The sequence below is a fragment of the Rhipicephalus sanguineus genome, chromosome 6 (assembly GCF_013339695.2).
Source record: "Rhipicephalus sanguineus isolate Rsan-2018 chromosome 6, BIME_Rsan_1.4, whole genome shotgun sequence".
NCBI lineage: Eukaryota > Metazoa > Arthropoda > Arachnida > Ixodida > Ixodidae > Rhipicephalus > Rhipicephalus sanguineus.
The window spans coordinates 133,338,795-133,366,416 of record NC_051181.1 but is presented as its reverse complement, the minus strand read 5'-3'; the positions used below and the strand labels follow the sequence as shown (position 1 = coordinate 133,366,416).

Genomic DNA, 27,622 nt, shown 5'->3' with positions numbered 1-27,622 from the left:
ATGAGTTATCTTCCGGCGCTGCGTGGATTTGAACGAAACTTAACTCGTCGCATAGCCATGGGCGTGCCAGGCAAGGAAGGCGTGCTCGAGAGTGCTGCGAATATATATTTGACAGAATGTTGAAGCACTGAAATTGACGAGCTTTTTTTTTCCGCGCTCGTGTGGGACATGTGTAGTGTTAGTTCTTGAGAGTGCTGCATGAGTCTGTACTGAATGATAAAACTTATTGAATATTGTAGTGTTACACCTCCTTACGGAAACCTTTGAGGCTGTACTCAGAGATTATCCAGCATCGCTAGATAGATAGCACCATAACCACTAGCCTACCGTGGCGGGTAACTGTTCGTTATCATATATGTACAATAAAAAACAAAAACAAAAAAAGAACAATGAGTTTATCTTATATCAGGCGTACCATATTAAGACATGTTTTCTTTTTTTTTGCCTAAAATACATTACGAAAAGTTCATAAGTTCTCGAGTTCAGCTCTGCAGACGACTGTTGACGCCGAACAACAACAATGCACTAATCCACAGACGCAGAGGTATTGAAAGAATATTGAAGTTTATTTGCTTCTATTACAGCAACGGGAGCCCGAGCAAAAGGCTACATAGAACTCTTCGGTGGTTAACAGGAGCGGTCGGAGCTGTTCGAAAAGTCATCTCCTCGCACCATGTACAGGAGTTAATGACACAGCTGGCGCGTGTCTTAATGGCAATATACTACGAGTAGCAGTAAGTCGGAGTGCTCCTATGTTCTACTGGAAAGCGCTATGAGTGTTTTATTGAACGGGCCTTTCTATACGTTTCTCGCGCCACATAACGATTTCCTTGTCTCCTACCTTTCCTTATCAACTCAAATCAAATGTCTATTTCTACCGTGTGCAATTTTACAGATGGAGGACAACGGAAAAAAAAAAGGCTGCCGATAGGTGGCTTGACCAGTCCGCAGCCCAACGTAATGTATGGCGTGTGGGCAACAGCAGTGAAAAACAGTCAGTAAACAAACGAAAACATATTATTAGTGCAGCATAAAAGTAGCACACAACAGCCTAAAAAAAGAAACATAGAAAAATACAACGCCAGGACAAATAAAATTAGCTGCGAGAGTCGCGTTTCCATGTCCTGAGGAGCGGAATAGCGGAATCTCCGGCCGCCGTCACATGCGGGAGTATCACGTGACCTCAGCAGAGATGTCTCGTGTGACGTCATTGGTATAGCGGCACGTCGCTGTGGACTCTCGTTCGGGCCGTAGCGATGCTGACAAAATAGTGATAACCGCGAAGGGGCACAGCGTAGGTTACCGCCCTACCAGTGACCCGGGCCAACCGCTTACATTGGCAAAATAACGATACCTAAAGGGGCCCTGCAATACTTTTCCAAGTAACAATTGAATGGCTCTATTAAATTGCCTCACGAATCGACCGCCGCAAGAAATTCATTAAGTACGAGCGGAGTTACAGAGGTTTGTCGCACGCTGTAATTGCTTTCTCTTTTCTCTCGTCCCGATGAGCGCGCTAGAAGCTAAGCAGGGAGGTATGGCACGGGGGAAAGAAGTTACGTCACGCGCGCGTCATGACCTTGAGCACTTTTTCTGTTTTTATTGCGATAGCAATTATATGGAAAGCCTCTCGACGGGTTTTTGCCGTCGCCGTCATGTCCTTCCCGTATGAAGTCCAAATTGATAAGATGCCCCCGCGCATTGTATGTTCTACCGCGGGTAAAAGAGCGCGAGCGGGGGCGACGAACGCGGCCGAAGCAGAGATCAAACGAGCCGGCTCATTTCCGTCGTTCGGAGGGTGCATGCGATAACACCACCCCGCTCTGGAGGCCTGCCGTCAGAACAGACAGGAAACGCCCCACACGTCTTTAACGACCATGAAAAGACAGGAGGTGGGGGTGGGGGGGGGGGTTGTCGCAAGAGCAGCCACTTTGAACTTTGAATCTAAGGGCGCGGTCGCGATCGCTGGCGCGCGCGCTATCTTGAAAGCCATCACAGTGGGCGGTTCGTATACCCTTCTACGTGCTGCGCTCTCAACGCGAAGTGACTATGCGGAGAGCATCTCTCCCTGGAGCGGCCGTATTCTCTTACACCAGCGTTTTGTAGTTACGCGAGATCGGATACAAAACAGTTAGCTGTCAGCCTCACTTCGTGTAACACTACAATTTGTTGCTATCGCATTCATTGCTTCGTCCTTGCAGTGAAACTGTGACTTTTTTTCTTCTAACGCGCGGCTTACTTTCAGTGTGATCGTGAGCGCGTGCGCGGGCACGTGGCGGCCTCCCGCGGCAACCACAGTAACTATGCAGCTAACGATACTCAAATCAGCCAATGGTCACGAAATTGGGTGTATGGCGCGGTCATTTGTGTATATGGCATCATTTGTAGAAAGGAGAGGGAACGATTTCTAGCTGACTTTGGGAATTAATTTTAAGTTCCAGGCCGCGTGCAGCGCTATAATGTTTGGCTAGCGTGTTCTCAGGAGCCTCGACTACCGATCGGCGGCATTTTCTGACCATGTTGAAAAAGTATTGCAGGGCCCCTTTAAGCAACGCCAGGCAGAACCATCCCCTTTCATTCCAGTTTTACGGCAGTGGTAGGGTGGTATGACTTCACACGTGACGTTTCCGGTCACCATCACATGTGGTGTGACGGCGACCGTAAATTCCGCTATTGCGCTCTTTAGGATTTGGTAAGAGACGTGCAAGAGCGCCTGAAAATTGTTAGTCAACTGTTCTTGGATAACGATGGCCTCCGAACTGTGACTGTGACGTCATCTACAAAGACCGATGCTCTCAGTGAACACCCGGCTTTACGAAAAAAAAGCGAACCTTGCACTAAGCCGCGCAAGGCTTGAAACAGCGAAACTGGACGGTTCTGAAGACTAATCTGGTTGCTTCTAAGTTGTTTCTATGCTAGGTGATGCAGGTTATTTCTAGGTCGCTTCTAGGTCGTTGCTAGGCTTCAGCTAGGTGATGCTAGGTTGTTGCTCCGTTGATCAGCGCAGAGAGGTTCGAGTTAAACCACAGACAGTCACAGACACGACACGGATGTCCAGACTCCAGAGACAGAAACTCGCGCTGAAACCAAGCGTTCGCAGCTCTCATAGATCTACATGCACGTCGCCGTTCAGGTAGGCCTTCCATCGCTTCGGGGTCTGTTTGCAGCCGCCGTTGCTTTTGCCGTTCCGTAGCATTCTCTCGTTGTACTGTACGTACTCAGGGTGTTCGGCTCGCCACTGTCGCTTCGCAGCCATTTGTTGGGCTGACTGTTGCCTTCTTCATTTTTAATAAACCAGTGGTGAGTAGTGGTATTTACCCAATTTCCGTGGTACATACCCATTTATGATGATGGTAGTTTTCAGATAGGCCGCGCAGTGGCACATACCCGTTTGATGACGATAGTTATCTTCTTTATTTTAAGTGAACCAGTGGTGAGTAATGGTATTTACCCAATTTATGTTGCGCATACCCGTTTATGATGATGATAGTTTCGTGATACGAGATACAAGGAAAGATTTGCTAAATAGCTTCGCCGTTAGATGAAAGAGACACTGTGGTCCGGTAAAAGTCACATGGTCCCTTATGCATTTGCCTAAGACGACTCCAAGGTGAAAGCCACCTTCTTTTTCTTCTAAGTCAATTGTATTGACCCCCCCCTCCCCCGATGGCTTTCCGCACCCAACGTGGTTTTGCACGGCCTCCAGGATTGGAGACATCGGAAGCTTTCTGCACGTCCCGTGGTTTTGCGGTGCCTCCGGGATCGGTCCACCTTTGACCAAGCGACGATGCCACATGATCACGTCATCATTGTGAGGTCACGTGATGTGAGATCATAGTGACGTCACGACGACGTCGCAAATTTCGGCAACCTCTGATGTCTTCACATGATGACGACGTTTCTGCATCACTCGTGTTGATGTAGACGCCGCCGACGGCCACCGTTCGCGTTCGATGAAGCATCCAGCGCTTTCGCCTTGAAATATAAAGAGCCCTCCACTACGGCGTCTCTCATAGCTTGAATCGTTTTGGGACGTTAAACCCCATAAACAAACCAACCTTTTGTACACGCGCAGACTCGCGCGCCAGGGGCATGGCCATAAACTTGCCGCAAGTGCGCCGAGAGTCGTAGACTTGTCTATGCCGAAGGGAAAGACAATAAGCGAGGAACATTACGAAAAAAAAAGGACAAGAAACGTAAGTAGGAACATCATGTGAAGTACACAAAACATCCTTATGTGCCAGTGTATACACTCGAAGTGTCCAGTGCAGGGAAGGTTAGAGATGAGAAATGACCATGCGCGGCAATATCGAAACTGCCACGGGAAGGGAAGGAGGAATCCAATTTCGACGCGAAGAGGCTTTTGCTGCCCGAAAGAAAGTGGACTGATTTTTCTCGCCCCCTCCCACGCGGCACATTGCTTTTCTATACTCTCTCGAAAAGACTCTCACAAAAAGTAATCTTCCTCGAATTGATGTTCTTTAATCTTCTTGTGGGAGAGAAGATTACTGTAGCAGCAATGGAGGGACGAACCGCGCCTTGAGTCTCTCGTATAAGTGGGTATAGCTTCAGATTCGAGTACACACGGGAAATTCGAACGAAAAGAAAAAAAAAAATACGTCGTACAAACTCCGAGGTTGCAACGGACAGCGTATAAACAAACTTTCTATCGACTCAATATAATAGCTCATTCCACAGCTTTGCTGCATCGAATGAATGTGATAAAGAGAGCGGGGTGCACACGTAACAATTATATTACGAACAAAAGAAAAAAGAAATTTTTTGACCGGTTAATGTATATTTAAAGCAAACAAATGGCTGCAATTTGAGGTTAAATGAGACACATGTTCGCGGCGTAAGAAATTTCTCACGAGAAGTAGTTGCTAACGCGCGCACTAAAGGACCACGGTAAAGTTTTTCATCCATCCATTGGATTCAACTGGATAATAAGGACCTTCGAAATCTTGAAGTACATACGTAATATAAAAGAGAATGTTGTGAGGGAATATACAACACTTTATAAACATCCTGATTAATAGTTCGTACATCCCCTTCTGACAAAAAAATGTCAGCATCCTCGTCAAATAGCGGCGTACGACTAATGGCTCGGTTTAGAGAATTGATCGCCTCGTGAAAGTGGTCAGAACAGGCCTTACAGAAATAGCGCAGGCCTCGAAGGTCTTTCAAATTTTCCGGCGCGATGAATTGACCACCGTACTAGTTGAGTAAACATGGGCTCGTGGCCATATTTTTAAGTTGTAACTCTAGCATGAATTTAGTACATTCTCTGTGACCAGTGACTTCAATTCTATTAATCTCAACCACCGTTTCGATGAAAGGCAAATGCTGCAGCCGCCATAAGCGGTATCGCTTACGCAGGCTGAACTATCTGTATCCGTAGGAGCTGCATATGAGTTAAATGAGTGCTAGTAGCATTCGTCTCCAAAGTTCAGCACAAAAAGTGGACGAGGGAGAGCGACAAAGCCCTCGCTCGTATCACGTTGCCTTCTTTCCATCCTCGCTCATCTCTCTACTGAATTTACAGCACAACAAACATTTAAGCGCAAGCCATAATATTCATACGGAGACGCCTGTAATGTCAGTGTGATGCCCCCCCCCCCCCCCCCCGCACACCTTCCCCCTTGCAAGCTGTGACGTAATCATTAAGGAGTGCGATCATCGCGAGCGGCCGGTGACGCGCAATCAGCCGCCTTTTTCAACCGTAGCGAGGCGGGAGCGCCAATGGTTAGCGTAACCGTTGCGCCCTTTCCACTTTGTTTCCGACAGCGGCCGCCGCTAATCGCCCCACGTCGGATTCGAGGATATTTGACATGCGCTCGCGTGGGGGGTAGCGGTGATCATGTGGCCTCGCAGTGTGGCGAGAGTGAGGCTCGGTAGGAAAGGGAGGGCTGCGTGTGCTGCGAGAGGCGAGGGTGGATGATGTGGAGGGGTGAACCTTGGAGAAACGCAGTGACTATTCTGTGGTCCAGACCGCAGGATAAACTGCAGCTTTATTCTATGGACCAGACCACGAAATAAAGTTCAGCGTTATTTTGTGGACCATACAATATAAAGTTGTGCCACTGGTAGCGCGCTGTGTGCCGTGCAGAATGTACCGTATATTGTCACCCCAAGCAGCCCACCGCTGTGTGCCGTGCAGCGCTGTGTGCCGTGCAGAATGTACCGTACGTGTCATCCCAAGTAGCCCACCTCTCTTGACGATGGTTTCCGTGCAACACACCACAAAATATAGTCCGAATCTATTATGTGGACCTGACCACAGGATAAGCTGCAGCTTTGTTCTGTGGACTAGACCACGAAATAAAGTGCAGCTTTATTTTGCAGCTGGAATTTATCCTGTGGTCTGGACTACAGAATAGGCACTGCGGGAAACGCTCCAAGATGGGGTGACGGTGAGGCGCAGTGGAGTGTGAAATAGCGTGTCAGTGGCAGTGTTCAGGAGTTTGTGCTGTCACGATGGCGAACATTTCTCGTTCTCCGATGAAGAAGCCGCCCGACGTGAGCGTGACCGAGAGCTGACGCGAGAACGGGCATGTCGTCGCCGAGCCAACCGCGATGTTCGCGCAAGAGAGAGCGCCAACGAACGGAATGCTTGAAAAACAGAAGTACGATATAGCCTGCTGAAGGACGGGCATAAGCTTCGCTGTTTCGGTAGTGTTCGCAAAGTGGAGCTGGCTGAATATTTTTTAATAATGTCGCACGAGCGTCGACCACAGGATACGGTAGTTTCCAATATCGTCGAGAAGCAACGAGACCAGCGATACGACAGTCAGCCTCACACCGGCTTTCTGAACACACGATCGACAGATCAAGCTGATAGTGCGTATGAATCTCTAAGCGAACAGCGTAAAAGACGGCGCTCGCGAACAAGTGCGCTCTCTGCGCTTGCGCATCACGTAGGAAATCTCGTATACTTCTCGCATAGTACATTAGGCGCTACCATGTCCAGGGATCGACACTCGCGCGATATTGTTAAAAATTTGCAAACTGCAATGGTTAATCTGAAGGGTGTACCTGCAGATTAACGCGAGGACGCTTTGCGTTATTCTGGTGCCTCGGGAGACCATCACGAGTGGCTATTCCTGAAGAGCAAAGGCATCTGCACTACACCGAGAAGTTGAAGAGTCTTCACTTTAAAAACTGTGGAACGGACAACAACACGGACAACGCCTTCTGTAGCTTTGTGTCTCTACGCTCACGGTTGCGAAGAGGCGCTCACATTTTTGGCTTCTAGGTAAGACGTGAATGCTTGTTTAAAGGGCGCGTTAAGAATGATGCTCGGGTTGGCAAACTTGAATTTGATAGCAGAAAATGCTAGTAGTTCTTTTAAGATGAACCTATACAGGCTAAGATTAAACTCCGAGTGTTTTACGTGCCGAAAGCGCAATACGATTGCGAGGCATGCCGCGATAATTTTGACCCCACAGTGTTCTTTAATATGCACCTAAATCGAAGTGTGTGTGTGTGTGTGTGTGTGTGTGTGTGTGTGTGTGTGTGTGTGTGTGTGTGTGTGTGTGTGTGTGTGTGTGTGTGTGTGTGTGTGTGTGTGTCATTTCCACTCCGCCCAGATCGAGGACGTGGATTCGATTCCAGTCTACAGCAGCCGCGTTTGAATGGTTAAAGAAATGAAATAAGAACAACAAAAACACCGCGACTACTTCGATTTAAGTGCACAGTAAAAAATACCCAAATGGTCAAAAGTAATCGCAGTCCCTTACTGCGGGGTCGCCGGTGTGCTTCATAATCATATCGTTGTTTTTTAGCACGTGGAATCCTTGCATTTGCCGTAATACTACGTTTTTGCATTTCGCCCCCCCCCCCCCCCGCCCACTCCCCTTTTAACGCGCTGTTTAATATTATATGACAAAGTGACACAAATGTTCAACTAGCCCGATTTCTTGCTTTTCTACAGCAGAGCAGTCAACGTATGGTATCAAGTGTATCTTTTTGTTCCGTGCGTGTCATGTGCACCGTATAAGACCAACCAAACAACCGCATATGCACCTTCCAAAGCAGGCGCCCCTAGCTAAATTATTGTTCTCGCGACTCCGAACGGCGCAAATGCGGCGACCGTGGGTCCGAATTGGAATTTCGCAAGGAACGGCGCAGTGTACGGGAGGCCAAGAGCGTGTTCAGTCGCGCACTTGACGCGAATGCGCTAAACGCGCAGCATCGAAAACGCCAAGCACCCAGAACGAAAGCAATAAAACACGATAGACAAAAGGGGGCAGACGGCAGCCACACTGTGGGCGGCGTTTTATACGCAGCATGCAACACGAAAGCCACGGAGCTCCGCAACAGCCCACCAAACAAAGCGGAATGTCGCGCTCTCGGCATCCTCTTTTTGTACGCTTGGCTCGACTTCTTTTTTGGCTGTTGTCGGCTAGAGTTGCGTACGCCGCGCGAGTGAACAAACGGTGCTAGGCGTGGAAACCACCGAGGCGCTTCTGATGAACGAGCTGCTCTTTTCGACGTTATGTGGCCGCCGCGGGCTAGAAGAGAGAGACCCCCTTTTGAAGATCGTTGAAGCAGAAATTTTTCTGCAGAAACGCCTTTGATAAACAGCTCACTTAAGGGGTGTGCGGGTCGCCGCACGCATTCTTGCTTTATTTTTTATCTTTCGTGTATTTTCTTTTTTGTGTTACTTTTGTTCATTTTTTGTCCCATGGGCCCATATTTATAAGACGAGAGATAGAACGAGTTTTTGGTGATCTGCCACAATAACGCGGTTATAGAAAAAATGAATAAAATAAGATTCGTGTAAATTGTATCCGCCAGAGGGGGAAGGAGGGCGGGGGATGACGTATACTCCGTCAAAATCTAGGTCGTGCTCGAGTACCGTAATAGTGTTTTTTTTGTGTGTCGATTTCATTTTTTTCTTTTAGCACCGCGACTCGCTTTTGGTCACTCACATTGCGTTCCGAGAGGGATATCGTTTGTCATTATTGGCTCCGGAGCTTGGGCTTCCTAACACTGAAAGACGACTTCACTAACGACTTGCGGTGGCGCTGAAAAAGAAAAATACAGGCTTCCTGAAGAGATACTTGACAGAGTGCGAACTTCGCACATTCCGGCCCAGAGAAAAAAAATCATGTGGCTTCGCTGTGCAGTCGCTGTAGAAACTTTGCGTCGGGTCTTTATTCTTGGTTCACGATAACACAGATAAATGAAACCTATGGTTGAACGTCAGCGGCGACAAATTCATGTTTGTGTACTGAAAGCATGTGTTAGTGATGTACGGTAAGAGTATAGCCTGCCATAAAACTGACGTCGAGAGAGGATGCCTTCGAATTTACTGCGAAGTCTACCTACTTATTCCTGATTTCGCGCAGCTTAAAGCGAGTGTGTGGCAAAGTGTACCAACGTTATTCTCGCTGAAAGAGCCCTGAAAACTGCGGCAGTTGACGACACTCCACACTTTCATGACTATAGGAAGAGCAGTCTCTGTAACTGCTACGTAACATGTGATAGAAAAAAAAAAATCTGTGCGCAAGGCTATTTTTGTTGAATTTGGCACTCGCGCAGAACTGAAGTTTGGTGTTCAGGAATAGTGCTCCTCATTTTAAGACACTTCCAGTGCCGTTCTAGCCGCAGATTTAGTTCGTGTTTTGTTAGATTTAGTTCAAGTATTTAGTTATAGTTTACTGCACGTTAAAGAAACACAGGTGGTCGAAATTTCCGGAACCCTCCGCTACGGCGTCCCACATAATCATGTCGTCGTTTTGGGACATAAAACCCGTACAGTTATTATTTAGTTTCGTGAAGATGCCGTAATATTGTGAGATAATGTCAACTGATCAGCCAACGAAATAAAACACTGCTAGAAACATAAATAGAAAGAAAGAAGCAAAACAACGATTTCGCTGTGTCTTCCTTTGGGTGCGGAGACAGTATTCCCAGCTTCTACCGAACATTGAGTGCATAAACAAGCCCCGTAGCCAGGGGGGGGGGGGGGGGGGGGTATAGGGGCACGCCCCGCCCCCCTCGAAATTTTGGTGAAGTAGGTGTTTTTACCAAAAGTAAATATTAAAAGTAGGCGTTTTTCTCAAATAGTCAATGTTCTCAGCAAATGACCGCCCCCCCCCCCTCAAAAAAAAAAATTCCTGGCTACGGGCCTGGCACAAGCGGTCTCATTTAAGAGGAACTGGCAATAACTGGGCCAGTAATATGTAGCATCGGGTAAGAGCAGTCTGTGGCTCCGCTTTCAATGTTTAACTGCGTGATGGCAATGTGCAGGTGGTTGCGCAAAAGTGGACACCCGGTGATGCGGAGTGTCGAGACCGCGATCTGACACTTTGTGCCACTTTTGGAGTTTGGTGCTCTTTTTGTTGATTCTATATGTGAGGTTGAGCGAGGAAAAAAAATAGAGATTACACCATTTAGTGCCCACTAGATCAACTACAAGAGCGGATCTGAAGTATCCACAAGAACGTTCTAATGCAACGTTAAGGGCGGCGGCAAGTTGTTGGCCTTAGTGTCTTTGTAATCATGTGGTCACGCAACAGTTTCTCAATCTAAATATTTTAGTTGACTCTACCAAAATGCCGCTCTTGGTCATGTCCTATAGAAAATATGATACCGACAATAACCCACTGGTCGACTCCGTGCGTTGCTAGGAAAGATTAGATGAGCTGTGAAGATATAAATCGATATAACGGACGATGGTGCACGTTGGTTCGTGGATGAGAGGCTATCTAACCCCCCGGGGCTGCATTTCTTACATGAGTAGGACATCAAATCTGCACTATTAACACAAATACGTTGAGAATAAAGCCAACGCAACGTCAAAACCCAAAGCAATCCATCGTAGATAATAAATGAATTTCCGCAGTGTGGAGCATTTCTACGCACAGTTGACCGACAATGACGCAAACATAGCATATGAGCTTTAAAGTATGATCGTAAACCAATGAGCGTTAAAGGTTTTCAACAATAAAACGTTAAACGGACCGTAAATCAAGATTAAAAAAAAAAAAGACAGGGTGGTTGCCATGCTCGAGAGTATCAGATGTCGACGCATAAAAACGTTTTTCTTTTGTTTCCTATGACGTCTCTTGACCCCCAAATAACACCCCGCACAGCAAGAGATAACGAAAGTGACCGTATAGTACAATGACTGAATAATGAATCGGCAGCACGGGCAAGATATCTATCAGACGATTCGCCGAAAGGGTTTTGCGCTGATTATCAGGGAATTGGGATCAATGGATGGCCGTTGGGGGACATCAGTGCCCTGCATTAAACCTAATGAGTCCTTGATGGTGCTACGGGATGCTTTCGGGTGAATGTGTCATCAGTCGCAGCATAGGGTGGATATCGGTAGAATTATACATAAGCCTTATAATTTCAGTGCCATAGTGAGTCCCGTTCATGATGAGATAGGAGTTCCAGTAGTGCCTCCAGGTTGTGCACGTATTGCAACATTTTAGGTTACGTTCCGCAGCTGTCGATGCATCCCTGTATGCCAACTGGACTCCGCCGAAGAGAGGCCACACTGCTTTATTGCTTATGGCTGGGGGTGGCATTTACGAAATCCTATTCCTTTCGGATTGGAATGGCCGACAACGCTCTTTGCGATGCCTGTCGTTGCGAGGAGACGCTACACCACATCCTGTGCGACTGTCCGGTATATGATGTTCAGAGACAGTCACTGGCATTCGTTCTAGCCCACCTTGACAGTGAACAAATGTCTGTTGAAACAATTCTTGCATGTCGTTAACACAAGACATCGCAGCTGAAAGCGACGACGGCACTGCTGAGGGTTTTAAGAGAGACGAACTTGGACAAGCGGCTGTGACAGAAATGTCGCGTACCACGCAAGAGTGACCGACTGATTCTGTGTGTGCTGTGTCATGTGCTATCTTTCCATCTTTCTCTCTCTCTTTCCTCTCCATCTTTAAATATCTCCCCCACCCTGTTCCCATGTGTAGGGTAGCAAACCTGTTTTCCTAAACTGGTTAACCTCCCTGCCTTTCCTTCTATACTATTTCTTCTCTCTCTCTCTCTTAGGTTACGTTCCGTGCAAAGTTTTGAAGAATTATTCCTTAACGTTCCTTGATGTCCGCACTTGTGCCCCTGGTGGTACGTGTGTATGCTCCACTATACATGACATACAAAATGTAGTGCGCATTGATCACATCTTTATTGAACCTGGTCAAGACCGTATAACTCAATGAAGTGTTCCAATACGTTGATTTCGGTATGAAGCTATAACAAGCGGCATTAAATACTTTAGAAGTGTGCTATTTCTTAAAACAAGTGGTTGTTATACCCACGTAAGCAGTTCTTGTATACCGGATGGCACAAACAAGCTACAAATATGACTAGGAAAAGAGTAAGGAGAGTTTATATTTGATCTGCGCCTTTGTATGCTACTGCTGGTTACTTAAACCATACAACTACCCGTTGAAAGATGCACACTCGTTTTTAAGAACACGATTCAGTTTCATTTATACAGCTGATTAGCTGGGTAATACAGTAGCCAATCGAAAATAAGTAGCTGTTACAAAAGCACGGCTACAAAAGCTACGCCAGAAGCACTACGTGAGAAGCACTACGTTTGTCACAGAAGCACTACGTGATGAACTAAGAACTACATACAGAACCCATCTCAAATTACTGCCATACGATAACGTGATTACTTTGATTATATCATACTGTCTTCGGGATCAGCTCACTTTGCTATCACTAGCCGTAGGATCCACGCAGCGGGCCGACCCTGGCCATAGGGCCTGGCTTATAATCCTGGCTTGACGGTATCTTATTGGTGAGAGCAACCAGCAGGCATACCAAACCGAGAGCTATATTCGACGCATTTCTTTGCGCCCGCGGGCGCCTGTTTTTTTTTCTTCGGTCACACCTATAACGTCAACGACACTTGTGAGGTAATACAAGCTTTCCTTGAAAACTCGAGGTACCTTTTGCATCCGCCTCAGTCAACTCGAAGGCGAAAGCCATCTTTTTTTTTCTTCTAAGTCGATGTACTGAACATCAAACGCCCCCCTCCGAAAGCTTTCTGCAACTAACGTGGTGTTGCAATGCCTCCAGGATCGGAGGCATTGTAAGCTTCCTGCTCCTCACCTTGTTTTGCACTGCCTCCGTGATCGGCCCACATTTGACCAAGCAATGATGTCATGTGATGACATCACCATGTGACGTTATAGTGATGTAACAAATTTTGGCCGACCTGTGACGCATATGATGACTTCCTCACGTGATAATTTTTTTTTGCATCACTCGTGTTGAAGCTGCCGATGTGGGACGCCGACGCGAAACGCCGGTTAATTTTCGCGTTTGACGAGATATCTAATGCCTTCCTCTTAATAGACGCACACGCACGCATGCACCACTCACCCGTAGAGCAGGGCGGCTCCGGCGATGCCTCCTCCGCACTGGGCCGTCACGTAGAGCAGGGCACGAAGCGAGCTCACTTTGCGCGTCGCGAACGCCGCGAGCGTCACGGCCGGGTTCATGTGGGCGCCGGAGACGCGCGCGTAGCACTGCACCACCGCCGCCGCAGCGGCTCCAGTCGCGAGCGAGATGGCCAGCACCGAAGGTTCGGCGTATCCGGGCCACGACACGTGCGCGCCGCACACGAGGAACACGTAGAAGAAGGTGGCCAGGCACTCGCCCACCACGGCGCGCCACAGGTCCAGCGTCCTGATCTCTGCGCGAAGCGAGAAACGACTGCCGCCGCCGCGTTGGCGTCCTCGATGACGCCCGCTGGCTGGGGACGGCGAGTCCAGCCTGTCCAGCATCTGCAGTAGCAGGGACTCGAGGCTGGCTGCGGTCAGCATGGCTGGACTCTCCGGCTCCTATCTCTTTTCCCACTAGCCTTGTACGTCACGCCTTCTGTGCTGGCTGGTCGTACTCTGTAGGAAGAGGAAGCCCACAGGGTACCTTATGCGTTCACCTAAGTTGACTCGAAGGCAAAAGCCTTCGTGTTTTTTTTTTCTTGTCATTCGAGTGCATTGCCCCCCCCCCCCCCCTTCGCTTCCGAAAGTTTTTTGCACTTAGCATGTTTTTGCACTAGGGATCGGAGGCGTTGCAAGCTTTCTACACCTCACGTGCCTCCGGGATCGGTCCACCTCTGACCAAGCGGCGTTGTCATGTGATGACATCACGCGGTGACGTCACGGTATGGGACATCACCATGCCATGACGCCACAGATACCAAATTTCGTGACGTCATGGGGATGTCCCACCACGTGACGTCAGCGTCACCGATGACGTAATAGGGTGACGCCATCACATGATGACTTTTTTGCATCACTCGTGTTGACGCCTACGGTCACTTTTCGTGTTTGATGAGGCATCTAAGGCTTTCGCCTTAAAAGAGAATAAAGGACTTGGAACGATTATATTGATGATTACGTAAATACTTCTATTTGGTAGCCTCCATTTTAGGCGTTAAGCAAATACTGGGCTAAAGCGACGAGGGCTTGCTGACAGGTGAGTTCTTGGCTGGCATTCAAGATAGGCCACGGTGGTGGTGGAGGGAGGACGTAGATTTGGGGCCCGAATGCTGAGCACTTGGTAAAGTAATGATCTATAACGAGACAAAATCTCGACTCGTGAGGGTATGCTAGGAGCCGGTACACTGTAACGATCACTTGTGGATCGAAGACCGTTTTCATATAGCAGTTTGGTTTGCGCTCAACATTGTCAGCAGCTGAAGAAGACTAGTTTGTTCATTTGTGCAGGTACAGGAGCACATAGCCTAGATAAGATAAAAGAAGGTTTGTCATAGGCGTTCGTACTGTGCGTGCTGTCTTTCTTCCTGGGTCATTTGAGTTATGCGCTTCCTATACCCGCAAAGAATGAACGAACAGCGTCCATGGGGGGATAAGTGATACTAAAGGAGCTAATATGCTTTATTTGTTCTTTTCCTGTTCGTTTCTCTTGTATCGTGTACTATTTGTACATCCGTCTGCGCTGATTTCTATATTAAATGCCCGGTCTTCGTCGTTTTCTACGAACCGCCTTATGTCCCTGCTTTAAACTGGCCGTTCTGTCCTAATTGCACAAACTGCTTTTCGTTGCAGAGGCAGGCGTAACCTTAATCACTGGTCGTCCCTGTAGTATTTTATTGTTCCCTGTAACTTTTCTAAGTGATGAAAGCGTCTCTTCGGAATTCTAGGTGTACCATACACAGACTGTGTCCTATGTCGGAAGTGTTGTGTTCGTGTGTCTGCAGCGAATACATTTTACGTCATGTGCTTTCGAACGCAATAATATCTGGGCTTTAACGTCCCAAAACAACGATATCATTATGAGAGACGCCGTAGTGGAGGGCTCCGGAAAGTTCGACCACCCGGGATTCTTTAACGTGCACCTACATCTAAGTACACAGGCCTCAAATATTTTCACCTCCGTCGAAAATGCAGCCACCGCGGTCGGGATTCGATCCCACGACCTTCGGGTCAGCAGTCGAGCGCCATAACCACTAGACCACCATGGCGGGGCTGCTTTAGAACGTGCCTCGGTTTAACTAACATCCATGAAAAGATACTCAAGGCTTTTATACGTTCGGAAGTGACCAACCTGACCAAAACTACGGTGGCTGACCGAAAACATATTTCATAAGCCACTCCCACAGAATCGCCGAAAAGCTGATTGACGTGTTTCTACTTTTCAATTTCATTCCATCGCAGTGCCCTCTGGTTGAAACCACGTGAAATGAAAATAAGGAATTACTTTAAATAAATCAGTAACTAAGTGAGCAACGAGGCGTGAGGCACCTGCACAGTGATTATAGCTTTTTTTTTTCAGACACAGAACACTGTTGCTTACACGAACTATATACCTTCCTTTGCCTGTATTATCAGTTTCATTATTTAAAAATGTGGACAATTATTCAGTAATTTCTGAAGGGCTTGAAGTGACATGTTCTTTCGAGAAAAAAATAAGGTAAACGTCAATGTAGGCCTTCAAACATATTTTCAACGCATCCATAGTAAGCAAGGAAATTGCTTAAATAAATCGCCGCAGTGAACTAGGCAGCTTCCTACATATTCGTGTTAACAAAAGTCAGGCCCCAGTCTGTGCAGCTGTGCTGCTTTCGAAGGGCCTCAGAGCGAGCGAGGCGTCAAGACTCGCGCGTAAAAATGTGAACCGGCGTACAAACAAACCAGATAAGTGAGTTAGCGCGGGTCACGGCGGCAGCCCGGGCGAAAGGATTTCAAAACACTCAGGAGGACGTGATAAACATTGAAGATGTCCGGTTTTCAAGTCACGGCACGTACTTTTTGCAAACACGAGATACCCGTGCTGTTGAGTCCCTTAGATTTCAGTGGAGTTCTTAGCGAGCTAGGTTATGGTGGTTGTAACTATAGGAGGGTATATATAGCCTGGTGTCTGAAGTTTTGCAGTTTGTCTGCCTGGGAGTGCCTCGCTTAATCTAACGAGGTCGTGTAACCAGACGTTTAACTTCTGGTTCGTGCAAGTCCCAGGCACATTGCTATTAATTCGTGCAGGAACATTTCGAGTTCCTACTAATTTATTCTGCAGAAGTATACGCATAGAAGCGGCACAAGTAAAAAAAAACAAACAAAAAAAAGCGGCAAGGAATAGAAGCTCTCTGTACCGAGATGAACAGCAGTTTATAGGAGGTTGCATTTAAGCTATTGGGTTGTCCGGACTTCTGTTTGTTTAGGATTAATATTTTAGGCACATGTTTGACAAATCGCGTACATTTTTACCAGGTCCTGGATAAAATTATAGCCATAGCCTGGAAATCAGAGAAAAAATTATGTAGCTTTTTGGATTTAGACGGTACTTGGTTAACAATGTATAACATCACCCAATGTTTGTGGCATTATATATCAATAAGTGACGCACATAATTTCATTTATTATATGCTAGAATATTTCGCAGATAGGTGACTCGGTGTAGGAGCGCTATAATCAATACAATTTTATAGTTACACCTGCGCGTAACAGGTACATATGTATAGTTAAGTACTGTTTTGAACATACATGTATTGTTAAATGAACATACACGTATACCATCTAGCAAGCACCGTCCCACGTAGTACTTAGCCAGGTGTTAATTTGATTACTGGGGACAACGGGGAGATGCATATGGGTAGCAAGACTCGATTGCCATAATATCAACAGCGTTTTTTTTTGTGTGTGTGTCTCCCATCCACTGCGGTCATTTAGCAGTCGTAAATTTGTGCTAGCGCTGCCCTTTGGTTTGCGCGTTTTTTAATGATACCGAGAAATCGCACTCTGATGCGATTGAAAAAAAAAACAATATGTTCGGCCGTGCTTGTGATTTTCAGGGTACCTCAAAGAAATTTATGCAGGCGGTCAACGTTAATCGATACCTGTTCATTGCGACCAACCGCGTAACCGTATGCGAAGCTCCGATTCGCCAAAGTTTCTACACGTGTATTTTTAATCAGTTCTGTCACCACTCGCGCCTCCAAATGAACTTTAATTCACGAAATTAGTCCCGCGGCAATATACACGATGTATAAATTTTCGTCATAGAAAAAGGTTACACGCATCGTGTGATGGAAGCACGAATAGTGAAGGTCTATACGGGCTAATGAGAAAGCAAGATTTTTAGCGTAGCGTTTACTGTAATTTTGTTTTCGTGCGGATCAGACATCAGTCGCAGACACTCACCTTCGACGTGCTACATCCTCAACCCGACGCACTACCCGCGGCGAACTTTCACACCGATCGCGTGGGAGCTACTTCCCCTCCGCCTTGTCGTCGAAGTCAGCTTCGGGCGTTGGCGGCGGCAGCGACGGTGTTGGTGCCGGGGTGCTGGGGCTCACGCCTTCGACCGGGCGGAGCGCGCGTGGCTGGCGTTGCGGGGGCGGTCGACATTCGGCGCTGCGCTGGAGCGCGGTTCGGCACCGTCGGTGCCGTAGTCGACGAGTACGCGATACCGCCTGGCGCGTTCTGCGCTCCCGCCGGTCGCTCGACGCGGGGGGAGGGAGCAGGAACTCGGGAGAGGAGGAAGAAAGGAGCGTCACGTGCTCTGACGTCACTTCGGGAGTTTGGGGAAAAAGGGTGGCGGGGTGTTTCCTCTGCCAGTTCGCCTTCTTTTTTGGGGAGGTCTATCCCCTTTGTGTTCTCCACCTCCCCCGCTTCCTTGGAGCTGCTTTTACAAAGTGCGTCTCGCGAGTCCCCGAGTCGTTCTTTAATGTGAGAGCGAGCTTGTACTATTTATGGATCGGGTTTGTTTGGATTGCGACCGCGTTTCGACTCAACAAGTAGCCAGTTGCTGACGTGCGGGCTGCGATGTTTGAAGCTTCATTCACAACTGGCAACACGTGCTCGTTTTAGTTGCTTACCCGCTGCAGTATTTTTCGCGGTGTAGCCGGAAACCATGCGCGTTACGGTAGCTTTTATTTCTAAATAGGTCGGAAAAGCATCAAAAGGGTGCTAGGCATTCCTATGACGGCTAGCACAGAACGCCTTTCTCAAGTGGGCGTGCACAATACGCTGGATGAAATCATCGAAGCACAAGAATCAGCCCAGCTTGCTCGACTATCCTGCTCTTTGGCAGGGAGAAGAATCTTAGCCATTCTGGGCCTCAATCCAGTGCTGGCAGAGGAGAGAAGCCATCCAATCATCGAGGAGCAAAGAGAAAATATTCTTGTCGCCCCGATCCCTCGTAATATGCATCCGCAGCACAATGAGGGAAGGCGTAGAGCAAGAGCGATTGCCATCCTGAAGAAGATAAAGGATGATCCTCAATCGGTCTGCTTCGTAGATGCGGCACAATATGGTCGCTCATCTCACTATGCCGTGGTCACAATAGATAACAGAGGTGAAATAATCTCGTCGGCCTCCCTGACTGGGACCACTTCTTCTAAAGCGGAGCAGGTTGCTATTGCTTTGGCACTCTTGGATGATAAGAGGACGCAAATATACTCGGATTATAGATCGGCAGTCAGGGCGTTTGCCTCGGGCTCCATAGCGAAAGAGGCACATGACGTTCTTAAGAACCGGACCATAACTATGCACACAATCATTTGGTTCCCGGCACACCTAGGTCAAACTTTGGACTCGCTCACCAACCTCAACGACATCGCCCACTCCCAAGCGCGCGTACTAACTCTCCGCGCGGGAGGAGAAGCCTTGTCACAGAGCAGGGTTCAAGAGTTCCGAGACACTTTATTCACATTTAATGAATTCACGAAGCATTTTTATCTGGAAAGAAGAGTATTTCCTCCACCACACAAAAAGCTCACGAGACCACAGGCGATGACCCTTAGGATGCTACAAACTAATTCTTATCCGAATCTTGCTTTCATGCACTGTCTATTCCCAAGTGACTTCAGCTCGCAATGTCCTGGCTGCGGTGGAACGTGCGATTTAGAGCACATGCTTTGGCGGTGCCCCTCGTTACGTGGGGATAAGGACCTCACAGAGCAGAAATGGAGCTCGGCCCTCAAGAGCTCGGAATATCAGCATCAACTTTGGGCTGTCCAGAGAGCCTGCGATGCGGCGGTTAGGCTAGGTCTAACTGTCCCCACGTGGGAGCGGCCCGCGGTGTCACCCTAAGGGGTGGCACTTCTCCGGATCTTTAAATAAAGTTCTTCGTACCGTACCGTAGGTGCGACAAGTTTCTGCAAAAATATGAGTTTTTATATATTTATTTTTACGGAGCGGTATGAAACAATTTGCCTGCAGCTACTTTAAGCAATTGCTTGCTCGTGAAGGTCATAGAGACGTATAGACAAAATAGTACGGTATGTACCTCCGTGTTGGCAATGTAGAGATCGTGAACTTTTATACTGATTCCTGTCAGTCCTCGCACTACATAAGCATGCGGCCCGCATTTCTGTGTCTGCGTTTGATGCAGCTGCGAACTACCTTGCTATGCCAAATATAGTTATCCTGAAGAACGCTTGACATACAGATGAAAATGCTTCGTGGCGCCCTATGTTCCTAATTTTCTCCTTTTTTTAAGTCGTCGCAGGGCTAAATTTCTGTCGAGGTTGAAATAAACTGAATTTGTAGGTCATTTCAATAGCATCAGGAGATGATGTCGCTGATAAACCATTCGTTCGTTGGACCTTGTTATCTTATATCAACATTCGTTTCATTTTAATAATCAGTCTCCTGTTTTCTCCCCCTAAGCAGTGTTCTGGCCTTTGTTATAAGTTGTGACGCGTTAGTAAGGGACTCCGGTTTATACGCAATGAACGAGATGGATAGAAACCGAGGTGCTTAATTTTTGCTAGTCACTGCCATCTATATCATGCGGCTGGTGTGTGCGCATTCTCTCGGTAGAGTCCGCCTCGGCGGGATAGCGGTTACAGTGCTCATCTGCTGAAGCGAAAGTCGCGGGTTCGATCCCGGCCGCGGCGGTCGCATTTCGATGGAGGCGAAAATGCTAGAGGCCCGTGTACTGAGCGATGTCAGTGCACGTTAAAGAGCACCGGATGGTCGAAATTTGCGGAGCCCTTCAGTAAGGTGTGCCTCATAACACCATTGTTCTTTTGGCACGTAAAACCTCAGATATTGTTCTTATAACTATTGGTAGGCGACAGCATTACGAGTGACATAATATAGGACGCGCCAGAAAAGTCGGCAGGTAGCATACTAGGCTTCATGTTATCATCGAGTCATAACTGCAGCATCAGTATTGCGCACGTTACACCACAAAGAGCCTATAGTTCACGCCTCCCGCGTGTTATTCAGTTTGCCGGACTCTTTCAATGTTGGGAACAGAAAAACAGAAAAAGTGAGCGAAACGATTTTCTGTTAAACGTATTTTTCAAACCGTTTCCAAGTTGTCTGCGTAAGTAAGTGTGTAATAATTATTCCGTCAAAACCTTTTCAAAGTGGTCACGTGTCCTCCATTAAGGGCCCATATTTTTTTTCTTAAGCTTCGTTCCTGTTTTACTACCTACTGAAAAGGTTCGGCTTCGCCTCATAAAAGGTATATACAAGGTGAAGACAGCTTTACGCGTACCCATAAAAAATAATTACACGTGAAACGGAGTACGACGAAGAATCGGACGAAAAAATAACGACTCAAAAAAATAACGACTATCAGAAACAGGAATCGTTGCAAGAAATGGGAAGCACGTTCCGGTTAATGCGTTCGGAATAAATTGCCTCCACCGGAGGCATTAAAATTTAGAGCCAGGAGCCAAGGGAAAGTAAAGCGCAGGAAATCTTTATCAAACACAGTGTTCTCACTGCCAACACTGCGATTTCTTATGGCATACACGTGTCGACGCCTCCTTCCGAGTGCTGTGGAGACGCAGAACACACACATATAAAACGATGGCGAACAAAAACGCGAGCCTGAAGCTCGCTTTCGCCACATTACTCGAAACAAAATTGCCAAGCAAAGATGAAAATACGAATCGCACTCTGACTACTTAGACACGCGCAACGTATACTTCAACGGGTCTCATAAAGGTTTCATAAAGGTTCACTCAGGTGAAATCCCGAGAAAAGAAAGGCAAGCGAAACGAAGTCTATCTCATAGAAAGAGCGGGACACGCCTCGAATTCCGGGCTGGGTGTGAGTAACGTAGTTTGTCGTATTCTTGTCCCTGCAACGAAGGCAGGCGAGTTTCCAAAGATACCGGCAACGAAAGGACTCAGCGCGATAAAGTTATTTAAAAAAAAGTCTAGACAAAGAAATAAGGAGGAACACGAGGAATTGATCACGGGACAAAAACGAACAAAACGCCGCAAGTCTTTTGTACTCGTCCCGAATCCTACAGAGAGCGCGGCAGTCGCTTAGTAGCGCAGTTATTTCTGAGGACGTTCTTTTTTCTCCCCCTTAGTTTTGTTCGGCTTTCTTTTCGAAGGCATACACTACTGCTGCGTCGTTCTTTACTTGGCAGTCGCCGATCACGTAGGCCGTGTATTTTCTCACAGACGGACGGTATAATACGTGACCGGAAGTTTCAATGGCGCTATCGCAGGGAACGAGAAGTAAAAGGGGGGTGGCCAACCCGTTCCTGGCTTGATAGTATCGTGGCATTGAGTTTTTTTTCCCTATTCTTTCGCGATGCGCGGCTCATAGTGACTGGGTTGCATCCGGGACCTCTGGGGAAATCCTTCGTCCCCACTTTTTCTCTCATTTTAGCCAAATTTACTCTACAGATAAAGAAAAGAATCCGTCGGGCCTTTCGCGCGCACACAAAGCTCCGAGAATGGAATGCTTGGAACGGAGGGAAAATTAAGAATAAGGGAAGGCGGTGCTCGTAGAAAAAAAAAGCTGCAGGAAAAACTTACTATCGCTAAGCAGCAGTGTTTCACGAGAAAGCTTTTTTACCCTATCTTTTAATTCTCTAGAAAAGTATTCTCGGACGAGTTAAGGTTAGATTAGTATATCACATTGTAGCGGGAGGTGCTATTCGTTCTTCGAGCGTGTTGATGGTTAGGGTTAATAAAACATAAACAAAATGTTATTGGCTTAAAATACGACGACAGCCTTTGGTTTAGCTAATGCTTACGAATTCAAAGCTTCGGATAGAGGTCTTGAAATGTGCATAGAAAAGGGGTTTGAACAGGCAGATCGAGTTTGAAAGAAAAGTACGGAAGAAAAAAAAAGAACTTGCTTAGTTCTATTCGTGGTACCTCATCGAGTGCTCTCGCAGAGCTTTTTTTGCGATGTCACGCTGTTACGCGCACGCACGCATGCACACACGCACACACACACACACGCACACGCACACAAACACAAACACACACACACACACACACACACACACACACACACACACACACACACACACACACACACACACACACACACACACACACACACACACACACACACACACACACACACACACACACACACACACACACACACACACACACACACACACACACACACACACACACACACACACACACACACACACACCACACACACACACACACACACACACACACACACACGCGCGCGCGCGTTTTTTTTTACACCTAGCCAAGGAATGCCGATGCAATAACAGATAATTTCTTCATGAGAGCAGCATTTCGGGCTAGTTGGTGATCCATGACGTTTAGCAATTTTTTTGACGTCATAATTCCTTCATTCGCAGGTAGAATGCTACTACTTACCACAAAATTCTTCCGTACGAAATGAAGGTATCGCCTGCGTGAAGCAATCTGTGACAGTTAGAATTACCTGCTTAATACATGAGGGCTTGCAAACCTATTGGGAGTTTATTGATTGAAAGGATAATAGGGCTCTTTCCGCTGCTCATTCGTAGCTTCCTTGTATATCAAAACCTAATAAAGGGTTCTTTACCGGTCTTTCTTTTTCGGTAATGATAATTGAAGAATTTAGTTCGTGCTTTTAGAAAAAAAAAAGCAAATGCACCACAGAAAACCTTAATTTGTTTTTCTATACTTTAATTAATGCCAGCATAGTATCGGAGGGTAAGGAAAGCCTATACATCGAAATCTCGCTGTTCCTGCAAAACAATTCTACGTTTCCTTTAACGCTTTATCTCACCGGGTAATCTGCATTTACCGCATGTAAAAGTAGATTAAAATTTTCTTGTATCGATGTTATTATTCCATAAACTGACCTTGAATGTCGCTCCTAGTGTTTGCGAGCACAGCACGGGACGTGCTCCTCGGCAGATACAAAGTCACATGACTTCGAGAAAGCTACCTGCTACCCACTAATGCTTGGTTGTGTAGGCCGCTTATCTAATTTCTAAGTTTTTTGTCTACGATACTCCCCGCCCCCTCTTCTTCCTTTCATATGATCAGAGCATAGAAAGGGGGGCGCCCCCCTCCCCCCTTCTCCCAAAGTTTTGGTGTAGTAGGTGTTTTTACCAAAAATAAATAATGAAATAGTTGTTTTTCTCAAATAGTCAAGGTTTTCAGGAAGTGCCCCCCCCCCCCCCCCGAATAAAATTCCTGGCTACGGTCCTGGCTTACGTCAAAGCCTACTGATAGTTTGAACGGTAGTTTCCGATGTGATCATACTACGCGGAAGTTCAGCATTTCTAAATGTGATATTAATGCACGCCTGATTTCCGGTAATCGAAATACGGCCGATTTTTTCAGAAAATTACGTAGTCAGAGGAAGGAAAACTTTGAATATGTAGTCTTGTTTCCACCCGTTTAGAGACACGCTTCACTGCGGCGTTTTTAGTTCGAGTGGCGCGTCGTATCAGGAAATCGTACTTAAGGACTTGCCCAAATGTATGCGAGGTTCTTGAACTGGCGATAACTTTGTAATGCGTTCTCGCGAACCACTTATTTGTTTTGCGAAGTAAAAGATAAAACGATAAACTTACCTTCAGTTCTGTCGGAACCTCTCTCGTTGTTAGAAACACGCAGAAGAATACTATTTTGTACCATAAGAGGCCCAATATAACGTGCAAACGCACAAATAAATGCGACGTATTCTCACAGGCTACAAAAAATGTCCTTTTCACGCAGACTAGAAACAGAGAGTAGACATTCCGAGCGTGTTATAGCAATTGTTTTTTAATTTGTTGAATCATGCTCCAATACCAGCCTCAAAAGAAGTCTTACGTCGCTTGGGTTATTCTTCACACTACTTGGAACTCTAAAATAAAAAAAAAAGAAATGTCCACGGAAGAAAGAAAAACTGAATGTCACCCTTTATTCGAAGACAGACTATTTTTGTGTGCTCTACGAAGAGTAGCGATGAAATAAAGAAGTTCAGGGTGAGACGTCGTTGTATGGCGTACACAGAATGCAAGCTCAAATCCGTCTTCTCTTCATACTGAAATTTGTGCATGAAAAAAAAAAAAGCTACGAAAGGAACAAGACTGAATCGAGTTCGTCTCTTCACGTCTAGCATCTCGATCGACAAGAGACGATGGCTCAACACTGAGCTTTGGAGCGTCGCACTTCGTCTATAATCAGGACGCTGTTTGTCGAGTACCGATTGATTATTTTTCTTCGTCTAGTGTTCTCGGTTCTGTTCGCGCAGGAGCTTCCCATAGTCCTTATCAAAAGCAGCTATACAGACGAAGAAAGAAAGAACATTCACATGAAGGAAAGGGAAAAGAAAGGAATCTAAGAAGTACGACAGTAAAAAAAAGGGCCAATCTTCTTTCACTGTCACGTGACACCATTGAAGCTTCTGGTCACGTATGATACGATCCGTCTGTGAGGAAATACAGGTCTCTTGTGCCCCCCCCCCCCTCCCCCATACCCTCCCACACACACAAGAAAAGAAACCAAGGCATCAGATGAACATGACCTAGTCAGCTTTAGAATTAGAAGAAAAAAGAAAGTATAGATTTGAATAGAGAAATAGAAAGAGATAGAGAGGGAAAGCTTAAGTGAAATTTAGGGATGTTAAGAAAATTATCTTGTTTGCTACCCTGCACTGGGAAAAGGGTAGATGTGGACAGAAAGGTAAGAGAAGCATAGAAGTAAGGGTAATCTAAGTGACCGGGTATTTAGTACCTCTGTAAAACGCAAAAGAATACTATTTTGTGCTATAAGAGATCAACTAAGAGAGAAACATACGGCCAAAGTGTGGCGTCTTCTTTCTATATTCAAAGGCATATGTCAGCATTGAAATCTTTTTTTGCAGTAAGTAGCTGTTTTATGCCCGATAGTATTCAGTGCTGTATCATGACGATCGTAAATGAAAATCCTTGAACAGGGGGTGTTGCTGTAGCCGACGTTTCGGCAAGTGGTCTTTTCTTCTACAAGGCAGCAACTGCCTTGAAGAAAATACCACTTGTCGAAACATCGGCTACAGCGACAACCCCCTGTACAAGGATTTTTCATCTCTGGAAGCCTCCATATTCTCTTGAACCTCTGCCTTCTACGTAAGGAAATGTAACTCAATTAAAATACGCGCCTTTACGAACTGCAGCTTTTGCCTATCACGGAAATACTTGGCAGTAGACGTTTATGGTATAATTTTTTGACGGCGTGTCGACTTGCTGGGCATTAAAACGAAAAAAAAAAATCCCGACGCGCTACTTTCACGGTTGGTCCGTTTATATTTGTCTAATGATTAGACTTCGCACCGCGGCCTTACAGCCTCCTGGTTACGCGTGTTTACCTGGCGAGTAATTACAATTAGTAGCTTTCATTAACAACCACCAATAGCTTGAAGTAGGAAGGCTGGACTAAGATGTGATAGAGACCTCGTACCTTTGCTGTGTCTCCATTAAGAGAGTCTGGGATTGAGCTTGTTGATAAGGTTTCATTACTGGAAACAGCGCGCAAAACGACGCCACGAGGACAGGCAGGACCAATCGCTGACCTCCAGCAAAGCGTTTGTTTTTTGCGAACACGAATAGTAACGCCTTCCTTAGGTGAGGAGGGAAGGGTGTTATGAAGCGCGCGCATACATCCTACCCTATCTAGAACAGTAAAGTGCTTAACTGCGGGGATAGTTAATCTCTTTCTCGGTTAATGCAACAGGTGGTGAAGTGATGCAAGCAGGCTTACGCTATGCATGACAAAGCCTTACATTGTGTTCGGGTATTGCTGTAGCTTCCACCAGTCATACACGTCTGGCGTAAGCGAGGACTGAAACCGCGCCTTGTGTAAACGACCGCCCGCGTGAACATGCCAGCAACCTTGGAGCGAAGACCGCCAGGAATTTCGCTTCACACTGGGCACAACGTGGCGTTCCACAAGTTTTCATATCGAGGTTAACGAAATTTCATTTCGGTCGATAAACCAGCCCCACGTTATGGCACTTCGGCGCAATCGATACGCGTATGTCAGGTGGTGTGAACGTCGAGACGACAGGATGAACGCTGTCGCGAGTGTGACGAAACAGGTACTCGTTTTACCTCAGTCGAAAGAGAGAGCTATAGTGTTCACTGTTACACGACCACATGACGCGAAAAGCCTCCGTTATGCCGCGACCGGGCCTCTGTCGCCCCCCCCCCCCCCGTATACTATTCGGGCAAGATGCAGACACACAAGTGGCGTAACGCAATTAAGCCTCGATGTCATCGCGGTTGGGCGCGCACCGTTTACAGAGGAGGGCGTAATTTTATTTACCCCTTCCCCACTAAGTCACAGTGTGCAGAGCGCGGTGTTCCTTCTTGCGGTTACCAACTGTTTCGCAGGGTAGAATGAAAGCAACGGTGGCTGCTTCTGTTTGCCGTTCTGATTTTTCGGTCCTCCTCGCGAGATGGTGGTAGCGTAATTTTTCTTGCGCGCTCGCCTGAGCTCGGCCCGGGCGGATCCTCCCTTTTCCGAGTACCGTGGCTTTAGAGCTGCGAGAGCTCGTCTTAGCCGCTAAGTTCCTGAAGTAATTTGCTATCGCGTCACTCCTGCGACTAAAGTTTGTGCTGCTTGCCACACAGAGTGAGACCCTTTAAATTAGTAAACTTTTACTATTTTTTTACGAAGAACACATTATTAGAGTAAAATGAAAAGAATACTTCGTGCATGTTGCATCAGCTTTGTGGCATGTTACTCACTGCCCTCTTTATCTATTTTAACTTTGATTAACTTGGAGTACGATAGACTTGGTTCCCCGTTTCAAATAGTTAGCAGGGAGTTCTTGCGTTGCCTGCAAATAAAATAGCGCTATCTTTTCATAGATTTTATTTTTTCGTTCGTTCTTCCAACATTGCTCTGTACTGCACTTTTTTTTTACCCTTACGCCTTTTGCAATATGATGGATGTTAT

The 27,622-nt window shown here is 46.7% G+C and overlaps 1 protein-coding gene across 1 annotated transcript in view; it reads right to left on the bottom strand.

Moving 5' to 3' along the window:
* Nucleotides 1-13,882, bottom strand: part of LOC119396450 (lens fiber major intrinsic protein-like) — a 44,079-nt gene extending 30,197 nt beyond the window's left edge. Inside the window, 1 exon segment of the mRNA XM_037663666.2 lies at nucleotides 13,375-13,882. Coding sequence (XP_037519594.2) covers nucleotides 13,375-13,817 — 443 coding nt within the window. The 5' untranslated portion in view covers nucleotides 13,818-13,882.
* Between the last annotated feature and the right edge of the window lie 13,740 nt (nucleotides 13,883-27,622).